The sequence below is a fragment of the Mus musculus genome, chromosome 18 (genome assembly GCF_000001635.26).
Source record: "Mus musculus strain C57BL/6J chromosome 18, GRCm38.p6 C57BL/6J".
Lineage (NCBI taxonomy): Eukaryota > Metazoa > Chordata > Mammalia > Rodentia > Muridae > Mus > Mus musculus.
Window position 1 is genome coordinate 37,275,999 of NC_000084.6, and position 23,502 is coordinate 37,299,500.

The window sequence follows — 23,502 nt, forward strand, 5'->3', positions numbered from 1 at the left end:
CATACCCTTGATGTTAACTTGAACTATATATATAGCTGTGTAGTTCAACTGTAACTACTAGGTGAGCATCTTTCATCTAAAAGGTTTGAGACCAGACACATTTTTTTATTACGTATTTTCCTCAATTACATTTCCAGTGCTATCCCAAAAGTCTCCCACCCCCCCCCCCACTCCCGTACCCACCCATTCCCATTTTTTGGCCCTGGCATTCCCCTGTACTGGGGCATATAAAGTTTGCCTGTCCAGTGGGCCTCTCTTTCCAGTGATGGCCGACTAGGCCATCTTTTGATACATATGCAGCTAGAGTCAAGAGCTCCGGGGTACTGCTTAGTTCATAATATTGCACCTACAGGGTTGCAGATCTCTTTAGCTCCTTGTATACTTTCTCTAGCTCCTCCATTGGGGGCCCTGTGATCCATCCAATAGTTGACTGTGAGCATCCATTTCTGTGTTTGCTAGGCCCCGGCCTAGTCTCACAAGAGACAGCTATATCACGGTCCTTGCAACAAAGGCTTGCTAGTGTATGCAATGGTGTCATCGTTTGGAGGCTAATTATGGGATGGATCCCTGGATATGGCAGTCTCTTGATGGTCCATCCTTTTGTCTCAGCTCCAAACTTTGTCTCTGTAACTCCTTCCATGGGTGATTGTTTCCAATTCTAAGAAGGGGCAAAGTGTCCACACTTTGGTCTTCGTTCTTCTTTAGTTTCATGTGTTTTGCAAATTGTACCTTATATCTCACTATACTAAGTTTCTGGGCTAATATCCACTTATCAGTGAGCACATATTATTTGAGTTCTTTTGTGATTGTGTTACCTCACTCAGGATGATGCCCTCCAGGTCCAACCATTTGCCTAGGAATTTTATAAATTCATTCTTTTTAATAGCTGAGTAGTACTCCATTGTGTAAATGTACCACATTTTTTGTATCCATTCCTCTGTTGAGGGGCATCTGGGTTCTTTCCAGCTTCTGGCTATTATAAATAAGGCTGCTATGAACATTGTGGAGCATGTGTCCTTCTTACTGGTTGGGCCATCTTCTGGATATATGCCCAGGAGAGGTATTGCTGGATCCTCCGGTAGTACTATGTCCAATTTTCTGAGGAACCTCCAGACTGATTTCCAGAGTGGTTGTACAAGCTTGCAATCCCACCAACAATGGAGGAGTGTTCCTCTTTCTCCACATCCTCGCCAGCATCTGCTGTCACCTGAATTTTTGATCTTAGCCATTCTGACTGGTGTGAGATGGAATCTCAGGGTTGTTTTGATTTGCATTTCCCTGATGATTAAGGATGTTGAACATTTTTTCAGGTGCTTCTCAGCCATTCGGTATTCCTCGGGTGAGAGTTCTTTGTTTAGCTCTGAGCCCCATCTTTTAAAGGGGTTGTTTGATTTTCTGGAGTTCATCCTCTTGAGTTCTTTATATATATATTGGATATTATTAATCCCCTATCTGATTTAAGATAGGTAAAGATCCTTTCCCAATCTGTAGGTGGCCTTTTTGTTTTATTGACGGTGTCTTTTGCCTTGCAGAAGCTTTACAGTTTCATGAGGTCCCATTTGTCAATCCTCGATCTTTTTTTTTCCATTTTTTATTAGGTATTTAGCTCATTTACATTTCCAATGCTATACCAAAAGTCCCCCATACCCACCCCCCACTCCCCCTTTTTGGCCCTGGTGTTCCCCTGTACTGGGGCATATAAAGTTTGCAAGTCCAATGGGCCTCTCTTTTGCAGTGATGGCCGACTAGGCCAATTTTTGATACATATGCAGCTAGAGACAAGAGCTCCGGGGTACTGCTTAGTTCATATTATTGTTCCACCTACAGGGTTGCAGTTCCCTTTAGTTCCTTGGGTGCTTTCTCTAGTTCCTCCATTGGGGGCCCTGTGGTCCATTCAATAGCTGACTGTGAGCATCCACTTCTGTGTTTGCTAGGCCCTGGCATAGTCTCACAAGAGACCGCTATATCTGGGTCCTTTCAGCAAAATCTTGCTAGTGTATGCAATGGTGTCAGCGTTTGGAAGCTGATCATGGGATGGATCTCTGGATATGGCAATCACTAGATGGTCCATCCTTTCGTCACACTTCCAAATTTTGTCTCTGTAACTCCTTCCATGGGTGTTTTGTTTCCTATTCTAAGAAGGGGCAAAGTGTCCACATTTTGGTCTTCGTTCTCTTGAGTTTAATGTGTTTAGCAAATTGTATCTTATATCTTGAGTATCCTAAGTTTCTGGGCTAATATCCACTTATCAGTGAGTACATATTGTGAAAGTTCCTTTGTGGTCAATCCTCGATCTTACAGCACAAGCCATTGCTGTTCTATTCAGGAATTTACCCTATGCCCATATCTTCAAGGCTTTTCCCCACTTTCTCCTCTATAAGTTTCAGTGTCTCTGGTTTTATGTGAAGTTCCTTGATCCACTTAGATTTGACCTTACTTAATACAAGGAGATAGGAATGGATCGATTCGCATTCTTCTACATGATAACAACCAGTTGTGCCAGCACCATTTGTTGAAAATGCTGTCTTTCTTCCACTGGATGGTTTTAGCTCCCTTGTCGAAGATCAAGTGACCATAGGTGTGTGGGGTGTGTGGGTTCATTTCTGGGTCTTCAATTCTATTCCATTGGACCAGACACATTTTTAGATTTAGAGTTAGCCAATCCCAGCACTGCAGGCCTAAGACTAGATCTCAAAAAAAAAAAAAAAAAAAAAAAAAGCAAGCAAAAAGTAGAAAAAGTAGAACCCTTTTCTTTTTTCTTCTCTTCTCTTCTCTTCTCTTCTCTTCTCTTCTCTTCTCTTCTCTTCTCTTCTCTTCTCTTCTCCTCTTCTCCCCTCCCCTCCCCTCCTCCCCTCCCCTCCTCCCCTCCCCTCTCCTCCCCTCCCCTCTTCCACTCCCCTCCCCTCTTCCCCTCCCCTCCCCTCCCTTCCCTTCCCTTCCCTTTCTTTCCTTTTCTTTTTTCTTTTCTTTTTTTCGTTTTTTCTTGTACCTAACACAACTTGAAGAGTTTATTTCAGTTTACAGGTTATAGTTGATCCATGAGAACATTCTGAGCAGGAGCTTGAAGTAGAAACCTGGAGGCCGGAATTAAAGCTGAGACCAAGAGGAGTGCTCCTTACTGGCTTGATTAGATATTTTCTTATACAGCCCAGGTGTGCCTGCTAAGGAATGGTACTGCTCACAGTAGGCTGGGCCCTCCTACATCAACTGGCAACAAGAAAATGCTCAATTGTCATGACTACTGGCTGATATAATGGAAGTAATTCCTCAATTGAGGTTTCATCTTCCAAGGTTTATCAAGTTGACAACTACATCTAACCATGACAGAAGTGATGTTACATGTCCAGGGATGAGAAAATCTGAGAACTAAAGAACAGAATTGGCCTGAGATATATTTACTTTGGAGACTGATTTCAATATCTATGGTCAATAAATACTGCATGCATTAAGTTTAAAGTTTGGTGAAGTGGAGATGCCAAAATTCCTTGTAACATTTAAATGCTTTTCTTTTATCTTTATCATTGATATGACTTACTATTGCTAGTCTTGGTTAGAAAGGTCCTTGACTACTATTACTATCTTTACCAGAGATGAGTCTAAATTACTACATTCTTGTCTTCTTTTTCTTTTTTTTATTAGATATTTTCTTCATTTCTATTTCAAATGCTATTCCCTTTCCTGAAAATCCCCTATACCCTCCCCCTGCTCCCCAACTCACCCACTCCTGCTTCCTGGCCCTGGCATTCCCCTGTACTGGGGCACATAATCTTCACAAGACCAAGGGCTTCTCCTCCCATTGATGGCCGACTAGGCCATCCTCTGCTACATACACAGCTAGAGACATGAGCTCTGGGGGTACTGGTTAGTTCATATTGTTGTTCCTCCTATAGGGTTGCAGACCCCTTCAGCTCCTTGGGTATGTTCTCTAGCTCCTTCATTGGGGGCCCTGTGTTCCATCCAATAGATGACTGTGAGCATCCATTTCTGTATTTGCCAGGCACTGGCAAAGCCTCACAGGAGACAGCTATATCAGGGTCCTCTCAGCAAAATGTTGTTGGCATATGCAATAGTGTCTGGATTTGGTGGTTGTTTATGGGATAGATCCCCAGGTGGGGCAGTCTCCGTATGGTCCTTTCTTCAGTCTCAGCTCCAAATTTTGTCTCTGTAACTCCTTCCATGGGTATTTTGTTCCCCCTTCTAAGAAGGATCAAAGTATCCACACTTTGGTCTTCATTCTTGAGTTTCATGTGGTTTGCGAATTGTATCTTGGGTATTCTGAGCTTTTGGGCTAATATCCATGTATCAGTGAGTGCATATCATGTGTGTTCTTTTGTGATTAGGTTACCTCATTCAGGATGATATCTTCCAGATACATCCATTTGCCTAAGAATTTCATAAATTCATTGTTTTTAATAGCTGAGTAGTACTCCATTGTGTAAATGCACCACATTTTCTGTATCCATTCCTCTGTTGAAGGACATCCGAGTTCTTTCCAGCTTCAGGCTACTATTAATAAGGCTGCTATGAACATAGTGGAGCATGTTTCCTTACTACAAGTTGGAACATCTTCTGGGCATATGCCAAGGAGAGGAATTGGTGGATCTTCTGGTAGTACTATGTCCAATTTTCTGAGGAACCGCCAAACTGATTTCTAGAGTGGTTGTACCAGCTTGCAATTCCACCAGCAATGGAGGAGTGTTCCCCTTTCTCCACATCCTTGCCAGCATCTAATGTCCCCTTAATTTTTGATCTTATCCGTTCTGACTGGTGTGAGATGGAATCTCAAGGTTGTTTTGATTTGCATTTCTCTGATGATTAAGAATGTTGAACATTTTTTCAGGTGCTTCTCAGCCATTCGGTATTCCTCAGTTGAGAATTCTTTGTTTAGCTCTGTGTGAGGAGTGGGTGTGGCAGCAGTCCCAAGAAGGCGCCAGGGACTGCAGCTAAGTCTTATGACTTGCACCTGACTTCCTCATACACCTGAAAATAAGTCACGACCATCGTGAGAGCTGCACAGGTGCACCATGATGCTGGTGGTTTAAACAAGTCCATATTTGGTGGAGACATGCCCCTGCCGCCCTGATTGGCTGAAGCTGCGTGCCTGGTGAGTTGACGTGGCCTGCTGTGAGTGGATGGGGACTGAGAGTATATAAGAGTGAGAGGCCCGGGGTTCGGGAGAGAAAGATGAGGAAAAAGATGAAGAGAGAGAGATGAAGACTGAAGTTTGCTGAATAAACTGCTGTTAGAAGGACTGGTGGTCCTGTCATTCTTGCTGGTCGAGAGTGGAGGCGACAGCTCTGTACCCCATTTTTAATGGGGTTATTTGGTTTTCTGGACTCCAACTGCTTGAGTTCTTTATATATATTCGACATTAGTCTCCTATCGGATTTAGGATTGGTAAAGATCTTTTCCAAATCTGTTGGTGGCCTTTTGTCCTTTGCCTTACAGAAGCTTTGCAATTTTATGAGATCCCATTTGTCAATTCTTGATCTTACAGCACAAGCCATTGCTGTTCTGTTCAGGAATTTTCCCCCTGTGCCCATATCTTTGAGGCTTTCCCCCACTTTCTCCTCTATAAGTTTCACTGTCTCTGGTTTTATGTGGAGTTCCTTGATCCACGTAGACTTGAGTTTTGTACTAGGAGATAAGAATGGATCAATTCACATTCTTCTACATTATAACTGCCAGTTGAGCCAGCACCATTTGTTAAAAATGCTGTCTTTCCCCCGCCCCCCCCCCCCCACTGAATGGTTTTGACTCCTTTGTCTATGATCAAGTGATCATAGGTGTGTGGGTTCATTTCTTTGTCTTCAGTTCTATTCCATTGATCTACTTGTCTGTCACTGTATCAGTACCATGCAGTTTTTTTTGTTTTGTTTTGTTTTTGTTTTTGTTTTGTTTTGTTTGTTTTGTTTTGTTTTGTTTTGTTTTGTTTTTTATCACAAAATTGCTCTGTAATACAGCTTGAGGTCAGGGATGGTGATTCCCACAGAGGTTCTTTTATTGCTGAGAATAGTTTTGGCTATCCTGGGTTTTTGTTTTTCCGGATGAATTTGCAAATTGCCCTTTCTAACTCTGTGAAGAATTGAGTTGGAAGTTAGATGGAGATTGCATTGAATCTGTAGATTGCTTTAGGCAAGATAACCATTTTGACTATATTAATCCTGACAATCCATGAGCATCGGAGATCTTTCCATTTTCTGAGATATTCTTCAATCTCTTTCTTCAGAGACTTGAAGTCCTTATCATATAGACCTTTCACTTCCTTAGACTCACACCATGGTACTTTATATTATTTGTGACTATTGTGAAGGGTGTTGTTTCCCTAATTTCTTTCTCAGCCTGTTTAACCTTTGTGTAGAGAAAGCCCACTGATTTGTTTGAGTTAATTTTATATCAAGCTTCTGCACTGAAGCTGTTTATCAGGTTTAGGAGTTCTCTGGTTGAACTTTTAGAATCACTTATATATCCTATCATATCATCTGCAAATAGTGATATTTTGACTTATTCCTTTCCAATTGGTATCCCCTTGATCTTCTTTTGTTGTCTAATTGCTCTGGCTATGAGGAGAACCCTTTCAAATTCAGTTTTTCAGAGTTAGGAGTACCTGAACAGATAACAAAATCTGACCATCCCTGATTCATGTGTTACAATTTTTTTTTAAAGTTTCAGAGCATTGCAGGCTTCAGAGTTTTGGGTGAGGCATGTTTAGTATGTATTTGTGCCCTTTCTTGAATGCCTTGTTTAGCAGCAAATACACATTTTCTTATATAAAAAATTGCACTGCTTTCTAAAGAGTTTTCTTGATTATGATTTTTGTATTCACAGTCTGAAAGAAAATTGTTATTTTAATATATTAATTGTACATGATTACATTCTGTGCTCAAACTGCTGATCCTATTTTATGTTGGAAATATAAAAAGAAACCTCATGTTATCAAGAAGAGAGAAAGGCAGAAGACATAATCCAGAATAGAAAGAAAATCTGAGGTAAGGGGAAAGAATTATAAAATGTGAAAAATGCTTTAATGAATAACCAAAGTCAATAAAATCATTCTCTGTACCAGTAGTTCATCAAGGCATTTTTTTGAACATTTTGAAAACCAGAACTAATCTCTAGTTAAATGCTTCCTGAATGCTCTTCCTGTTCAGCCTACTCATGTTTAAATGTTTTTCCTGTGAGATTTGTGTGGGCAAAGGTGCAAACAGTGGTTCCTGACATCTAGTTTTCTTACTTTAACATTCAATGTTACTGTACACACTTAGTATTTCTAGTTCACTGCCGTGGAGTGTAGCTCAGTGTTAGACCACTTGTCTAGCATGTGGGAGGCATGTTCAAAAACCAGTAAGCCGGAGAGGTTGGGGGTACATAATTTTATACTTTTAAATATAACTAGCAAAGTCAAACAAGGGTATGCACATCTTTGCAAAGTGAGTATAGAATTAGTGACTAGACTGCTCAGCTTCATAACATTTTATCCCCATTCAGAAAGCTGCTTCAACTTACACTTTAGTATGCAAAAGGGAATTGATTTTAAAATACAGTTTTGTAGGGATAGGATATAGCTTAGTTGGTTGTGTTTTCCTGGTACCTGGTATAGATTTAGCCCTGAGTTCATCCATGATACTGAAAATACAGTGTGGTAGCAGTCACTTATAACCCAAACAATTTGGACGTGGAGGCAGAAGTATGAGAAGTTCAAGGTCATCATTGTCTCTAAAAAGAATTCAAAGATATCCCGAGGTCCTAGCTAAAGACAAATTAAGATAATTAAAATATTATCAATTTAAAGGTTTTCAGGATTGAATCACAGGCTTTGTACATGCTAGTCTAAAACCCAACAACCTTTAGAGAGCAGATTTCTCAAGTTACAAAAGTGAATATAAAACTGTTTTTAGAGTTCTAGCTCTCCCCTGGATTTCTTGGGTTTGGTGGTAAGTGCATAAAAATATATTTGATAAATAAGTTTATTATCCAATGTGAAGCTCCACAGCTTTCAGGGCTACTCTACCTGATAGAACTGTATAGAAGTTCATTAGGTTGTGTAGTTTAGTTAATTTCTGTACAGTTTATTATTTATTCATTCATTTATCTGTGTATTTATTTATAATTTTGTTTTAGTTTTTCAATGCCCCTTTTTCATTATTTATTTACTTTACATCCCAGTAGCACCCTCTCTCTCTCCTCCCAATCCCACACTTGTGAGTCCCTCCCCCCATTACCCTCTCCCCTTCTCTCCAGATACCGGTAAGCCCCTCTTGGGTAACCACCAGCCCTGGGCCATCAAAGTATAGCAGGACTACGAGAATTCTCTCCCACTGAGGCCCAACCAGTCAGTTTAGCTAGGGAAAGGGGATCCGATGGCAGGCAATAGAATCAGAGATAGTCCCTGCTTCAGTTGTAAGGGAACCCACATGAAGACCAAATGGCATATCTACAAATGTGTAGGGGGTCTAGATCCAGCCCCTGCACGCTTTTTGGTTGGTGGTTCAGTCTTTGTGAGCTACTATGGGCCCAGGTTAGTTGACTCTATGTGTCTTCTTTTGGTATCCCTTGACCCCTTTGGTTCCCTTAATCCCTATGCTCCACTCTCCCAGAGGTTTCTCCAGCTCCCCCTCATGTTTAGCTATGGATCTGTGCTTCTGTCTACATCTGCTGTTGGATGAAGCCTCTTGGGAGACAGCATCAGCCTTTGTTTCGTTGGGCTACACTTTTAGCACCCAAATAATACATAAGCATGTGATCCAAATTTGTTCTAGCCAATTTTGGTTTCTTTCTTTACTTTTATGACTCTGTACTTTTTCCTCCAAACATTACTATTTCTACTGGTATTCTAGTTCATACTAAGTCATGAAACTGTGAATACTGTCTTAACTGTAACAGGAGACTTCCAGACAAGGAGAACCATCATTAGTGTTCCCTTTAAAAACCTCTACACGACAATGCATTCTGTTAATACCTGACCTACCCTGCTGAAAGTCAGTATCTGCCTCTATCACTATATTTCTCATACCTCTTTAGTGTTTGATATCTGTCTCTCCTGGTCTATTCTTTTAAATTTATATATTTACTTATTCACCTTACATCCCAATATCAGCCCCCTCTTCCCAGTACCCAGAACCTCCCCCTACTCCCCCTTCCTCTTCTCCTCTGAGAAGGGATAGCTTTCCTGGGTTCGCCCCCTGGCCCCCATCCCTAACCCCTGTCAAATCACTGCAGGACAAGGCACATCCTCTCACTGAGGTCAGACAATTTTAAAAATTAATAAAAACAATCAAAGCCAGAGAACACTAGAAAAAGCGATGTAGCGATCCCATCCTGGGAACCTGCAAGAAATCCCAAAGCAAAATTAAATCCTAAAGCCGGTAAAGCTTTACAAGCGCCTTTCCCCAGTTCCGTTTCCTTAAAGTTCCGGTTAGGTAAATGTCCGATCCATTTCGAAAACACCTTCTGTAGCGGCAATTGAGCAAAACAATTTCATTTCGATTAAAATATCAGCTTAATTTCGGTGTAAACTATTTGTTTGTTTGTTGTAATCTGTAAAAAAAAAAAAAGAAAGAAAGAAAGAAAGAAAGAAAGAAAGAAAGAAAGAAAGAAAGAAAGAAAGAGAAAGAAAAAGAAAAAAGAAAAAACAAGCAAGTCGCCAAATGGGCATAAGAATCGAGAGAACAGGAAGTAGCCGTGGCGAACACTTCCCGGGGCCGTCATTAAAATCGGTCCTACCCGTAGAAAACGGAAATGAAGCTAGTAAACTGCAGAGGATTCCGGAGTTCCTATTTGCAGGAGGGACTTAAGTCATGTGATTTTTAGAGGACGGAATTTAGCCTCCCGAATCACAATCTTGCCTTGCAAGGCCAGTGTTGGTGTTAATTGCAAAGTGAGACACTGTTTCTAAAATAAATAAATAAATAAATAAATAAATAAATAAATAAATAAATAACATGGCAAGGAGTTACTTGTCCTAGACACTTGTTTCCAACATTAAGAAATAAATGATCGCAATAATTAATATTTATTTTATTTTTATATACATAATAAAAATATAAATATTTCTATATTTATTTAGAAATAATTATATCCTATGGCTGTATTACCCTAAGTACTATTCCCTTGCCTAGGAAAATTATGAACAAATATAGCCCTTTGGGAAAAAACTAAGGAGGGGGAGGGAGGAAAAAGAGGGAAGGGGAAGTCAGGCAGGCAGGCAGGGAGGGAGGAGGAAAGAGAATGATGTATATGTCATATATATATATATACACACACACACACATATATATATATATATATATATATATATATATATATATATGTATATATATATATATTTATTTAAAAATAATTTACTGGGGGAACACCCTCATAGAAGCAGGGAGAGCAGGGATGGGATCGAGGTTTCGGGGGGCGGGGGACGACCAGGAAAAGGGATAACATTCGAAATGTAAATAAAAGTAAATATCCAATAAAAAATAACTTACTACACAGTGCATACTAATAATTGCTGTTTGTCCCCCCCTTTTTTTGCCAGTGTATCTTTATAATTTATTCAGAGAAGTCTTTCTTAGCTACTGTAACTATGTAAACCCCAGTTTTTATGATTTATCTTATTTATGTGTATGTGTGTGCACCTGCATGAGTTTATGTGCAGCACATGGGTGCAGGTGCCCTAGCAGAGGTCAGAGAAGGCCTTGAATCTCTTGGAACCACACTTACTGACAGTTGGGAGCTGCCATGTGGGTGCTGGGTACTGAAACAGGGTCCTCTGTATTCTTAATCATTAAGCCATCTCTCTAGCCCCCCAAATCCATTTTTTTTTACAGTCAAAGAGCCATTGGATTATTTACTTGTAGCATTTAGACAAACTGCTATTATACTTCATCAATTTGAAGAAGTACTTTTTTTTCCTCTTACTCCCACCTACTGAGGATGGGACACTATTTGGTTTGTTTGCAATTTCTTCTCCCCAGAGACTTCCTCAGTTTCTTATGTGGATGAAGCTCTCAATAAGTTTGTTAAACAAATGAATGTTGAAAAATACTGATACTTCAAAGGGCAAAGGTTACAGGTTACTGCAAAATTTGTAGATTAAAAGTGAAGTTGGAAATAATTCGGTGTATATCGAGAGGTATCAGTCTGACCTCTGTGACCCAGATTTCTGAAAATAAATTTAGTTACTTTAAAAAAAACTTTCTGAGACTGAATTATGAGGATATGAATTAGGAGAATACCACAGTACCCATTTACATTATCCTGGAAAGGCAATATATCAATCGTGTGTGTGTGTGTGTGTGTGTGTGTGTGTGTGTGTGTGTATGTACATATTATAACATTTTAGTAGTAAATGAGTAGTCAAACGAGAATTCAAGGGGGAAGCAAGAGCTGATAACATGAAAATATAGCCATGTAAAAACAACAAAACAACTACACCTGAACCAGAATGAATTCAGAAAGCCTTGAAGACTAACGAGAAGTTTAGTGTGAATAGAAGCCATTTATTAAGAAGTGCTAAACTGAATATACAAAAGTAGACAGAAGCAATGGCATTTGAGGTGTGGTACATGCCTGTAATACCTGCATTCCAAAGGGAAAGCAAGACAATCTTGACTTTGAGACAATCTTGAGCTACACACTTCGATCCTATCTCAAACAAACAAACAAACAAACAAACAAACAAAGCAATGAGGAATCACTGTAGTGATCTCAGCAGGGTTAATATATTGCTTTGATTGATTAGATTACTGCTTTCACAGAGTTAGATTCCTTGAACTGCATCCGTGCACCCATGCATGCATACACAGGTACACAAAAACAATTTTTAACCACAGAAAAATACCCTATATGAGGGTATTGTGACTACAGTTGTGAATATAAATTGAATAATTCAAATTATTATTATTATCTCACCTAAATGGTGAGATAGATGAAAGTTTTGCAATTAAAGAAAAACTTCAGAAATGCCTTTATATGCTTTTCATCTGATTGGCTTATAAAACTGTATGTTCTATTTTTAATAAAAAAAAGATTGACTCTTGGAGAAATTAGATACTTTAAAGAAAAAGCTAATTATGCATTTTATAAGCAATAATTTTGGGTCTCTAATAAATCCACCTTTAACATACACATCTCCTTCAACTGTGTATTACTTGATGTATCATTTTGGCATTTTATTAAAAACAAAGTCATTTGATGATTTCGATAGGAAAATGAAAGTTTAGACTAAGCCTGGTTGTACATGCCTATAGTCTCAGCACTCCAGAAGTCAAGGAAAGCAGATAAAGCTCATGGCCATCCTGGACAACACAGTGAGACCCACCCACCTCTGAGGGAAAGCATAGAAGTACATGTTTCTTTTATCATTTAAGTGATAAACCCAAGGAATTGCTACATAGAGAAGTAGAAAAAACCTGAATGCTAAATTTGTGTTTGCCAATTTCTGTTTCATTTTCACTGAACAGAAAAAACAACAATTCTTTACCAACTACCACTATAACATCTCCCATACACTGAAAGAAAAATCTCATGTAAGGACTCGTTAAAGAAGATTGCAAAATAGTTATATTACATATTACATCACTCTTTTAGAAAGAGTTGCACTCAAAGTCTGAGATTCTGGTGGCTTAGATAACAGAAGGGTTAGTGTGACCACAACTTGTGCAGAAATGTGTTTAGAGAACACATAGTACATTTTTCCCCCTTTGGCTTGTTCTCAATAGATGTAAATTTTTCTTTAAACCTCTTCCATTAATATGATTTTTGTGTGAAATTTTGAGGCTTCTAACACATTTCCTATTAGTAATTAGTCAATTTCGTCATTCTCTCGAGTTAATGCACCTGGAAAACATGTATGAGACTGAACATGAGTAATATATAATGAATGGCTTCTATTTCTGATGGCCTGTCACAATGGTATAAATAATAAAATTAATTCTAATTTATCAGGTACAAATTCAGCAGTCTTTTTTTTACCTGGTTTTTGGAGACAGGGTTTCTCGGTATAACCCTAGCTGTCCTGGAACTCACTTTGTAGACCAGGCTGGCCTCGAACTCAGAAATCTGCCTGCCTCTGCCTTCCGAGTGCTGGGATTAAAGGCGTATGCCACTACTCTTTTTCAGCAGTCTTTATGTGGAAAACAACTCTTTCTACATATAAAGAATGAGTGATTATGTTAAAAGATTACATATAATCTAATATACCATAAAGATTGAGTATAATTCTGACTTTTGAATTGAGGTATATGGACTTTTGAGCATTTTACTCATTTTATCTGATTTATAAACTGCCATTCTCATCTTATTTGCATTTTTGTAGAATTTTGGTGCCTCTGGAATTTGTGTTCTCTTTATAATATGAGAAAGAATCCAGGTAATTCTTTTTACAAATTCTATATGTTTGCTTTTTGGATATTTGTTATTAATTTTGACAAATAATTACTACAAGTTATTTGCCAGTCTTCACTTCCATAATGACATAATCTCAACATTTGTAAGAGGTACTACAATTTCGACCTGATCTGTTTCTGACAATTGGTGTAATCTGAATTTTTGGTTGATTGATTTTATAACCCAAATATCTCAGTGAATCTCTTCTTTGTACTTTTTTTTTTCTGGAGCAATATGTAACTTCTAGTATGGACAGAGTTCTTTGTATTACTCGAAACATAGTCTCTAAACGTTTTTGTCAGAATTAGCCAACAAAATGTCATTCATATAAGGATAAGTGATGGATTGAGGCAATTGGTGCCAAATGATTTCTAATGGTTGTTGCACAAAATACTGATATAAAGTTGGGCTATTTAACATTCCCCGTGGACATACATCCCAGTGATATATCTTTAGTGGATGGACATTATTCAGAGTAGGTACTAAGAAAACAAACCTTTCCCTATCCTGCTCATGCAAGGGTATTGTGAAAAAGCAATCTTTTAAATCAATTACTATTATAGGGCATGATTTTGGTAACACATTTGGTAAAGGAAATTCAGGCTGTAAGGTCCCATTGGTTGAATTACTTTGTTAACTGCTCTTAAATCTATTATCATCCTTTTTTTTTTCCTGATTTCTTTTTTACATCAAATGCAGGGAAATTCCATGGACAGGTAGACTCTTCTATATGTTAAGCTTCCAGCAGCTCCCTCACCAGTTGTTCAAGTGCCTGCAATTGTTCTTTTGTTATGGGTCAGTATGCTTGCCATACAGGTCTGTTTGATAACCATTTTGGGGGCAAGGCTTTTGGTATGTCATCAGTGGCCCCTTTATAAATTTGGAAATTCAATACCTGCGATGTTCTGTGTTTGGGCAATAGACACAGCTTTGTCCATTATCAATACCTTTCCCAGGAACTTATCACTCCTTATTTCCTACTTGCTGTCCAATTCTGTGTAGCCTATGTATTTACCATTTCTTTAACAAATGGAGAGTGCAAGCCATATAATACAATAGCCTCTTCAAAATACTTTAGACCTAGCATTTCTATCAGACTCAAAGTCAACTCATAGGTAAAACCACCATCAGTAGGAGGCATATGCTGCATAAAGACTGGGAAAGCTGAAGTTGCCTGTGTAGGCCCAAGCAAATCCTCTGGCAGTGCACTCCACTAAACACTATCTGATTCTACCTGTACTATTTGATGCTCTTCCCAGCCTGTAGCTTCACAGAGGTGCTCTGGGTGTCTGGCAGTAAAAGTGCATAGGAAAGGGCAAGGTAACCATCCATCCTATTGTGCTTCCCTTTTTCATCATGCAGTACATTCCTGGTCTCAGACATCTGACCTGATCCCCATTGCTCTCCTACCATTGGCTCTTATTGTTTCCTAAGCACTTCTACCTCTATTCACAAACTGTCTACATGCTTAGACAACTCTGTAATATTTTTCTAACAAAAGAGATTTGTCAGTTTTATCTCCAATCCTTCAAAAGAGTGTACATAAAAGCCACCAAACAAAAACAAAACCCCTTCTGGGAACAATATAGGAGACCATCTAGCAGCTGTATCTGCAATTTTACCATCCTCCTTAAAGAACATTGCTAACCCCTCATAACCTGACATTTCCTCTACCATATTCAAAGCAGAATTACTCATTATGCCTAAGACATATTAGGAACCTCATGCAGGCTTAGACTTTTCAAAATATATTTTAATAAAGGCTCTCAATTGCTTTGAACCCCTTCTAGGCCACTGTAAGGGAATGGTACAAGGTAACGTAGACCTGTTTAGAAATAGTTCTTTGGGGGGACATCCCAATATACACTGTTAAATTACTAGTAGTCCAGTTCAGAAGTGTCAGGATACCAATAGTCTAGTTCAAAAGTGTCTCCAAACATGAATCTGCAACAGCATGATCCAGTAGAAACTGCCAGGCCTCCACCAAATAGTCAACAGTCAATGGGAGTGATCAGGACAAACTGAAATGCCAGGAGTTCTCTGATGTGCCTTTCTCAATGAAGTGAAGATCAAAACAGATGCAAGACCAATTAAGCATTGCAAGGCTAGCTCTGTAAGCACACTGTCACTGTCTGTTGAGTCCTCTCATGGATCTTGCTTTAGCAAAACATTACATGAGTCTGCTCCAGCAAAACATCATGTGAGTCTTCAGCACACAATACAACCAGAAATTTCCACGTCTTTCATTACTTTGACCAAATGACTGGCTTAGCTTACAGAAGAAAGGGATCCATTAAGCTCTTGGTTTCAGAAATTTTGGTCCATGGTCAGCTGGCCTCTTTGTTGTGATATTGAAGGGAGGCTGAATTTCATTATGGGAGCATATGGTAAACAAAACTGCTTGCTTCGTTGTTATTCTAGTTTACTTTTTATCGTGTTAAACAGCAGAAACAAAAGTAACTTGGAAATGGAGGGTCTTATTTCAGTTTACAGCTTACAGTCCCTCATAAAGGGAAGTCATAAATGAAACTTTGAAACATCAACTGAACCAAAGGCTATTGAGGAATGTTGCTTACTGATTTGCTATTCCTGGCTTGCTTACTTTGCTTTTTTAATACAGCTCAGAACCACTTGCCCAAGGATATCACTACCTAAAGTGGGTTAGGTCCATTAGGACCCTCCAATATCAATCAATAAACCAAGAAATGCTCCCACATAGTTGCCTCTGGGACAGAACTATGGAGACATTTTCTCAATTGAAGTTACCTCTTCCCAAGTGACCCTACTTTGTATCAAATTGACAAAAAAAAAACCCTAGCCAGTATAATAATGTTTTTAGAGTACCAACTCTCTTAAAATTTTCATAGAAATAGATAATTTTGAGCTAAACATACTATTACCACAGTAAATAAAAAATCTGAAGTCTCTCCAAAATATAAATGAAACATGATATAACATGCCTTCACTCTCACCAAATTATCTTCTGTTTATCCCTAATGAGAAAGTAGCTTCAGGGTGCACATACTTCAGCAGTATACTGCTATGGACAAAGACTTGGGTAACTGTTTAAGTAATGTACTCAACACATGTGTCCCAACAGATGCAAAGACTCCAATCAAAATCAAGTTTTGTGTGCCAAGTTGACATAAAACTAACCAGTACAATGTGTATATAATGGTCACATGAAAACAGCTATTTTGTTTTGGTGGAAGGTAGAGTTGTGATTTTTGAATATTTCTTTTAACTTTTCACACACAAGTATTTTCTTTATATAAGTAGTTTTTCTTTTTCTATAATGTAGTCACTGTACATGGTAGTGGGTTTCTTCCTTTCTTTCTCTCTTTCCCTTTCTCTTTCCTTTCCTTCCTTCCTTCCTTCCTTCCTTCCTTCCTTCCTTTCTTTTCTTCCTTCCTTCCTTCCTTCCTTCCTTCCTTCCTTCCTTCCTTCCTTCCTTCCTCCCTCCCTCCCTCCCTCTTCTCTCCTCTCCTCCTCCTCTCTCTCTCTCTCTCTCTCTCTCTCTCTCTCTCTCTCTCTCTCTCTTTCTTTCTTCTTTCTTTTGTCCTTTCTTTTTTGAAACAGGATTTTTTATGTAAACTTGGATCTCCCAGAACTCATGCTGTAGACCAGGCTGACCTAAGATCTCTCTGCCTTTGCCTCTGCCTTTCAAGTGCTGGGATTAAAGGTGTGTGCACTACCACTGCCTGATCTGATAGTGGGTTTCATGAGGACAATTTTAATACACACATATAATACATTTTAAGCATATTCTCCAATATCTCCATTCAAATCCTTTCCTTTTACTTTTGATATTATTATTGTTTCCTTCTACTCCTGTTTTCTCTAAACTTCTAATTTACTGTCATATGTACTTGCATGACTAAAGCAAAGATTACTGTAATTACTGTAATAAACTTTGTTTTTGGAGCAAATTTGAGTCTTACAGAAAGCCAGACAGTATCTAGAGTTCCTGTCTACCCTCTTTCTTCCATCACATCCCCCATTATTAACATCATACCTCAGCATAGCACATTTGGTAACACAGCTGTACAAATATTGATACATTCTTGTTCACTAAAGTGCAAAGCTTACATTGGGATTGACTTTTGTTGTACGAATCTATTATTTTTTGCAAATGCATACTGTCATGTGTCTACCATTATAGTATAATTAACGAAATTCTCATTGTCTGAACAATCCTCTGTTTTAGCTGTTTATATTCATTTTCCTCTTTCCCTGGTAACCAGCATCTTTTCAACATCTTTATAACTTTGCTTTGGCCAGAACATTATATAGTTACAGCAATATTGTCTTTCTTTTTAAAAACATGTTTATTAATTCTTTTGAGAATTTTATGCAGTGTATTTTTATCATATCCACCCTCACTTCTCTCTGTAACTTCTCCCAGATCCATCCCTATCTCCTTCCCTTCCCCAACTTTGCACAGTTTTTCCTATCGATCCACTCCAGCATGTGCTGCACATACACACATGCTTTTGGTCCATCCACTGGAGCATGATCTGGCTACCAGCAGCTACACTCTTAAAGAAAAGTGACTGTCCCTTACCAGAAGCCATCAGCTGCCCACAGCTCCTCAGGGATGGGGACTCATGACCCTTTTCCAATCCGTGCTAGAATGCTCATTTCTTTCTATTGAGCTTTTTTTTTTTTTTAAAGATAACTTTTAAAGTTAGCAATAAGTTTCAACTTACATACTTTGAATTCTTATTTAATGAACCATCCCTTAAAGACTTTTAAAAGGATAATGAAGGACTTTTAAATATTTATTATGCATTTGTTATTATGAGCTTATTAACTTTAACAGGTGCAGCACTTTGATTGTAGATATATAAGAGCCTTATTATCTGATAGAAAGGAAAATGAAAGCACAAACACTGGCAAGGAGAAATGAGCTGATCATGGAGATTTTTATGAGAGTCAGTCACGTCCCATTTCGGGGAAATGTGGGTCTCAAGCAATGCACAGAGGAAGGATAAGCAAGGACACATCTATACCCACTAGGACATTCTCATTAAGTTCTGTGCTTTTCTTGGTCTTCTGTTGAGTATTTTCAGTTGAGTTTGATGTGAGAGCAGTAACCTAACCACAATCTAATGTGGACATCCCCACGTTCTGAATAAATACTGGGAACTTCCTAGTTAAAATCTATGGTACGCTAGACACCTTCTCATAAAGTTAATTTCTCTCAAGCCCTCCTAAATCTATGAAAAAAACTGAGGTACCTTATCCACGCCTTACATAGTATTGTAGAAGCAATGAAAGTCTTTAAAACACGTACAAGACATTAATATATTGAAAATCTGCTACTTAAATATGAACATGAATTGTTAATGTTTTGGAGAAAGCAATGCTTGAAAAGAACGCAGGGTGGCGCTGCAGCCTCAGAAATAAAAGGAACCGGCGATCAGCCTTTCTTCCAGAAGCCAGACCACTAAAGGGAGGCGTTGGGGAGAGGAAACCTTCTAAGGCATTCGTTCCGGAAAGTCTTGGGCCTGGGGATTTTGGACTTGTCCCAGTGTCTACAAGATATTTGCAGAGCGAGTCAGTAACTACGTGAACCACGACTGGGAGAGCAGAAAGTGATGGAGGCTGGAGAGGAAATGGAGCAAATCCTGAAAAAAAGGCAAGTCCTGCTGTTCTTTGTTTTGCTGGGCATAGCTCAGGCTGGGTCCACAATTAGGCGCTATTCCGTGGAGGAGGAAGCAGAGAACGGTGTTTTTGTGGCAAATTTGTTAAAGGACCTGGGGCTGGAGGTAGAGGAACTCGCTGCACGGGGACCGCGAGTCATTTCCAAAGGGAAAAAATTGAACTTAGAATTCAATAGGCAAACAGGAGATTTGTTGTTAAGGGAGAAACTGGACCGGGAGGAGCTGTGTGGACCTGCTGAACCCTGTGTGGTACCTTTCCAGGTGTTACTGGGAAATCCTTTGCAGATTTTTCAGGCTGAGCTACAGATTAGGGACATAAATGATCATTCTCCCGTTTTTCTGGACAAAGAAATTACTTTGAAAATTTCAGAAAGTACTGCTTCCGGTACCACTTTCCTAATAGAACGTGCTCAAGACTTAGATGTAGGAAGCAACGGTCTCCAAACTTACACAATCAACCCCAATTTCTATTTTCATCTTAATCTACAAAACAGTCCTGATGGCACAGTATTGCCACAGCTGGTTCTGGACAAAGTGCTGGATCGGGAGGAGCGATCAGAAATCAGATTAATACTCACAGCTCTAGATGGTGGGAATCCACCCAGGTCTGGCACCGTCCAAATCCTTATTGAAGTCTTAGACATCAATGACAATGCCCCGGTGTTTTCAAAGCTTCGCTATGAGGTTCAGATCCCAGAGAACAGTCCTGTTGGATCCCAGGTTGCTACTGTCTCTGCTAGGGATTTAGACATTGGGGACCATGGAAATATAGCTTACGCCTTTTCCCAAGCCTCTGAAGACATTCGGAAAACGTTTCGAATGAATGCAACATCCGGAGAAATCCTTTTAGTAAAGACACTGGATTTTGAATCCATCCAGGCATATACAATATGTGTTCAGGCTACAGATGGTGGGGGACTTTCTGGAAGCAGTGTGGTGATTGTTCAAGTAATGGATTTGAATGACAACCCTCCAGAACTGACTATGTCCACATTTACCAATCACATCCCAGAAAACGCCCCGGAAACCGTAATTGCTGTGTTTAGTGTTGCAGATTCTGACTCTGGAGACAATGGAAAAATGGTTTGCTCCATCCAAGAAGATCTTCCTTTTATTCTAAAACCCTCATTTGAGAACTTTTACACTCTTATGACAAACACAGCCCTGGATCGAGAGACCAGATCACAGTACAACATCACTATCATGGTCTCAGACCTGGGCACACCCAGGCTAACAGCTCAGCACACCATAATAGTACAGGTGTCTGACATCAACGACAACGCCCCCGCCTTCACCCAAACCTCCTATACCATATTTGTCCGAGAAAACAACAGCCCTGCCCTGCACATAGGCACCATCAGTGCCACAGATTCAGACTCAGGCTCTAATGCCCACATCACCTACTCGCTGCTGCCGCCCCAAGACCCACAGTTGGCCCTCCATTCCCTGGTCTCCATCAATGCAGACAACGGGCAGCTGTTCGCGCTCAGGGCGCTGGACTACGAGGACCAGCAGACCTTCAAGTTCCATGTGGGCGCCACAGATGGAGGATCACCGGCACTCAGCAGCCAGACTCTGGTGCGTGTGGTGGTGCTGGATGACAATGATAATGCGCCCTTCGTGCTCTACCCACTACAGAACTCTTCTGTGCCCTGCACTGAGCTGCTGCCCAGGGCGGCAGAGCCCGGATACCTAGTCACCAAGGTGGTGGCAGTGGACCGCGACTCTGGCCAGAATGCCTGGTTGTCATTCCAGCTGCTCAAGGCCACGGAGCCCGGGCTGTTCAGCGTGTGGGCGCACAATGGCGAGGTGCGCACCACCAGGCTGCTGAGTGAGCGAGATGCACCCAAACACAGGCTGCTGCTGCTGGTCAAGGACAATGGAGACCCTCCGCATTCTGCCAGCGTCACATTGCAGGTGCTAGTGGTGGATGGCTTCTCTCAACCCTACTTGCCTCTGCCAGAGGTGGCCCGCGACCCTGCCCAAGATGAGGACATACTAACACTCTACCTGGTCATTGCCTTGGCCTCTGTGTCTTCTCTCTTCCTCCTGTCTGTACTGCTGTTCGTGGGGGTAAGGCTGTGCAGGAGGGCCAGAGCCACCTCGCTGGGTGGCTGCTCTATGCCCGAAGGCCACTTTCCAGCCCACCTGGTAGATGTTGGCGGCGCGGGGACCCTGTCCCAGAGTTATCAATATGAAGTGTGCCTGACTGGAGATACTGGGACCCCAGATTTCAAGTTCTTGAAACCAATCATCCCCAATTTCCTCCTTCAGAGTTCAGAGACAGAGAATGATACAAACCCTAGTTACAGGAATAGTTTTGAATTCAGTTAAATATTGGTGAGGATATACCGAGTCTAGTCTCAGCTAAAACCTGGCCCGATTGTACTGCTTTGTTAACAGAAGTTGTCTCTTCTTTGAAAGTAGCTATCTTACTCTAATCCTTTGCATGTTCCTGGTATTTCTATAAAAGAAAGGTATGTGGAAGAAGGAATCTAAATTTTGCTTGCATTCCAATTTTAGTCTTGTAATTTTATTTGGCTTACAATGTGAAAGTGAAAATTGTATTTTCAGAAAAAAAAATGGGTGGGGGTGGGGTTCCTCACTTTGTATCCCTGGCGATCCTGGAACTCACTATGCAGATCAGGCTGGTCTCTAACTCACAAAGATGCCCATGCCCCTGCTTCCAGAGGGCTGGATTTTGCTGGCATTATGCCCTGCAAAAATAAGTTAGAGCACCTTCTTCTAACTTTTTATTTATTTTGATTTTTCGAGACAGGGTTTCTCTGTATAGCTCTTGCTGCCCTGGAACTCACTCTGTAGACCAGGCTGGCCTCGAACTCAGAAATCCACCTGCCTCTGCCTCCTGAGTGCTGGGATTAAAGGTGTGGGCCACCACCGCCCAGCTATCTTCTCCTAACTTTAACTTCTCCAGTTCTGGATTTTTCATAAATGCTGTCTAAAAGTAGTTTATCTCATTACTCGAGTTGTAACATTTTGCAGTCTAGACTATTTGTGTTCATTTATTCTCTTAATAATGTAACTTGTATCTTGTGAGCCGATGGTAGACTCTTCGCATGAGTATGAAGAGCATAGCACTAGTCCCATGTTTATGGACATGCATAGTTTAAAGAATCAGCATACAAAACTTATGTTCTTTTTAAAAATCTGGAAATCCCAATTGCTGGATTTAATAAAGTGTTTAAATTATAAATGCAAAACAAATCCAGACAAAATCATAGGTTGCTATTGGAAGGGTAGTGAATGGATACATGCATAGTGGTTTTCAAGGGCAGGGTGATTTTTTTAAATGTTTTATCTCAAATAATGTTTCAAAATTCTTCTGCTGAAGCTCAGTACTTCCTAAAGATTTTTTTGAGATGAGATCTCATCATGGTCTTGAACTCGTGACAGGTTTCTCCCACATCCAGAGTTTTGGGATCACAGGAATGCACTGGCATTCCTATTCAGTTAATCTACTGGGAACTTTATTATAAGTGAGCAATAGGCAATAGACAGTAGACAATAGACAAGAGCCTATGCTTTTATCTTTTACCAACTTAGAAAATTTCTATGTAGCTATGCATTCCACTATCAAAAATGGAGGGTGGGTGGATTAAAGATTCAATTGGGCATTAAGTCCATGAGAAAGGTATGTGGCTCGATAAGTCTACAAACAATAGGTGTGTATCCATAAGTCCAGAAGAAGTGTCTGTTATCATTTTTATTAATTTTCTGGACCGACTTGTTCTATTTTCCTCTCTTTTGTACTATAGACTTTTTAATGCTTTTTAAAAAAAGGTTGTAATTGTCCAAATAAGTTGGTCAACAAATCAGAAAACTGACTTTCATCCCCAGACTTGCATTATGGAAGTATAAAACCAACTCCTCAAAGCTATGCTCTGATTTAAACTCTCTCTCTCTCTCTCTCTCTCTCTCTCTCTCTCTCTCTCTCTCTCTCGTAATGTTTAAAAATTTAAGTTTTTGAGTTGTGTTTATGAGTGGCTTCCATTTATTTCATGATTAGCACAGACACCAGGATATCGTAAGTTCTTACTATTTTTGACTCCTTGATTGAAAGAAAAGTTGTTTTTGTTGTGACATAATGATAATTAAACATATCAAGATGCTGAATTAACCAAACTTTTGCTGGAACCAGATACTCTGACATACACCGAGTAATCTAATCTTGCTATAGATAGTTGAAATTATTCAATTATCACTATTTTTCAACACATCTTTCCCTTTTCTCTCTTAATGCTTACTTCAAGTTTCCTCTCTTACCCACTGGCTTAATGAATGCAGAATTTCTGGTATTTAATTTTACCATTTGAATATGCTTCTATGTTTCCCAAGTTACTCTCCCAACTTCCTTCACTTCTTGCCGTTGAATTTTTGACACATCTGATACAGAAAATTTAATTCTTAATGTTTTCCAACATATTAATTTTGACATAAC

At 39.7% G+C, this 23,502-nt stretch overlaps 4 protein-coding genes across 4 annotated transcripts in view; all 4 read left to right on the forward strand.

Moving 5' to 3' along the window:
* Nucleotides 1–23,502, forward strand: part of Gm37013 (predicted gene, 37013) — an 889,226-nt gene that overhangs the window by 323,351 nt on the left and 542,373 nt on the right. The gene's annotated exons all lie outside the window — the stretch shown is intronic.
* Gm38666 (predicted gene, 38666) overlaps nt 1–23,502 on the forward strand; it is an 874,243-nt gene that overhangs the window by 308,368 nt on the left and 542,373 nt on the right. The window lies entirely within an intron of this gene.
* The window catches only part of Gm38667 (predicted gene, 38667), an 868,072-nt gene that overhangs the window by 302,197 nt on the left and 542,373 nt on the right, over nt 1–23,502 (forward strand). The window lies entirely within an intron of this gene.
* Nucleotides 18,842–21,616, forward strand: Pcdhb2 (protocadherin beta 2). Its single transcript, NM_053127.2, has one exon. The coding sequence runs from the start codon at nt 18,978–18,980 to the stop codon at nt 21,375–21,377; it is 2,400 nt and encodes a 799-aa protein (NP_444357.1). The 5' UTR covers nt 18,842–18,977; the 3' UTR covers nt 21,378–21,616.

What these genes read in the sequence shown, in the direction of transcription:
- Pcdhb2 (NM_053127.2), top strand. Translation starts at nt 18,978, where the DNA reads ATGGAGGCTGGAGAGGAAATGGAGCAAATCCTGAAAAAAAGGCAAGTC.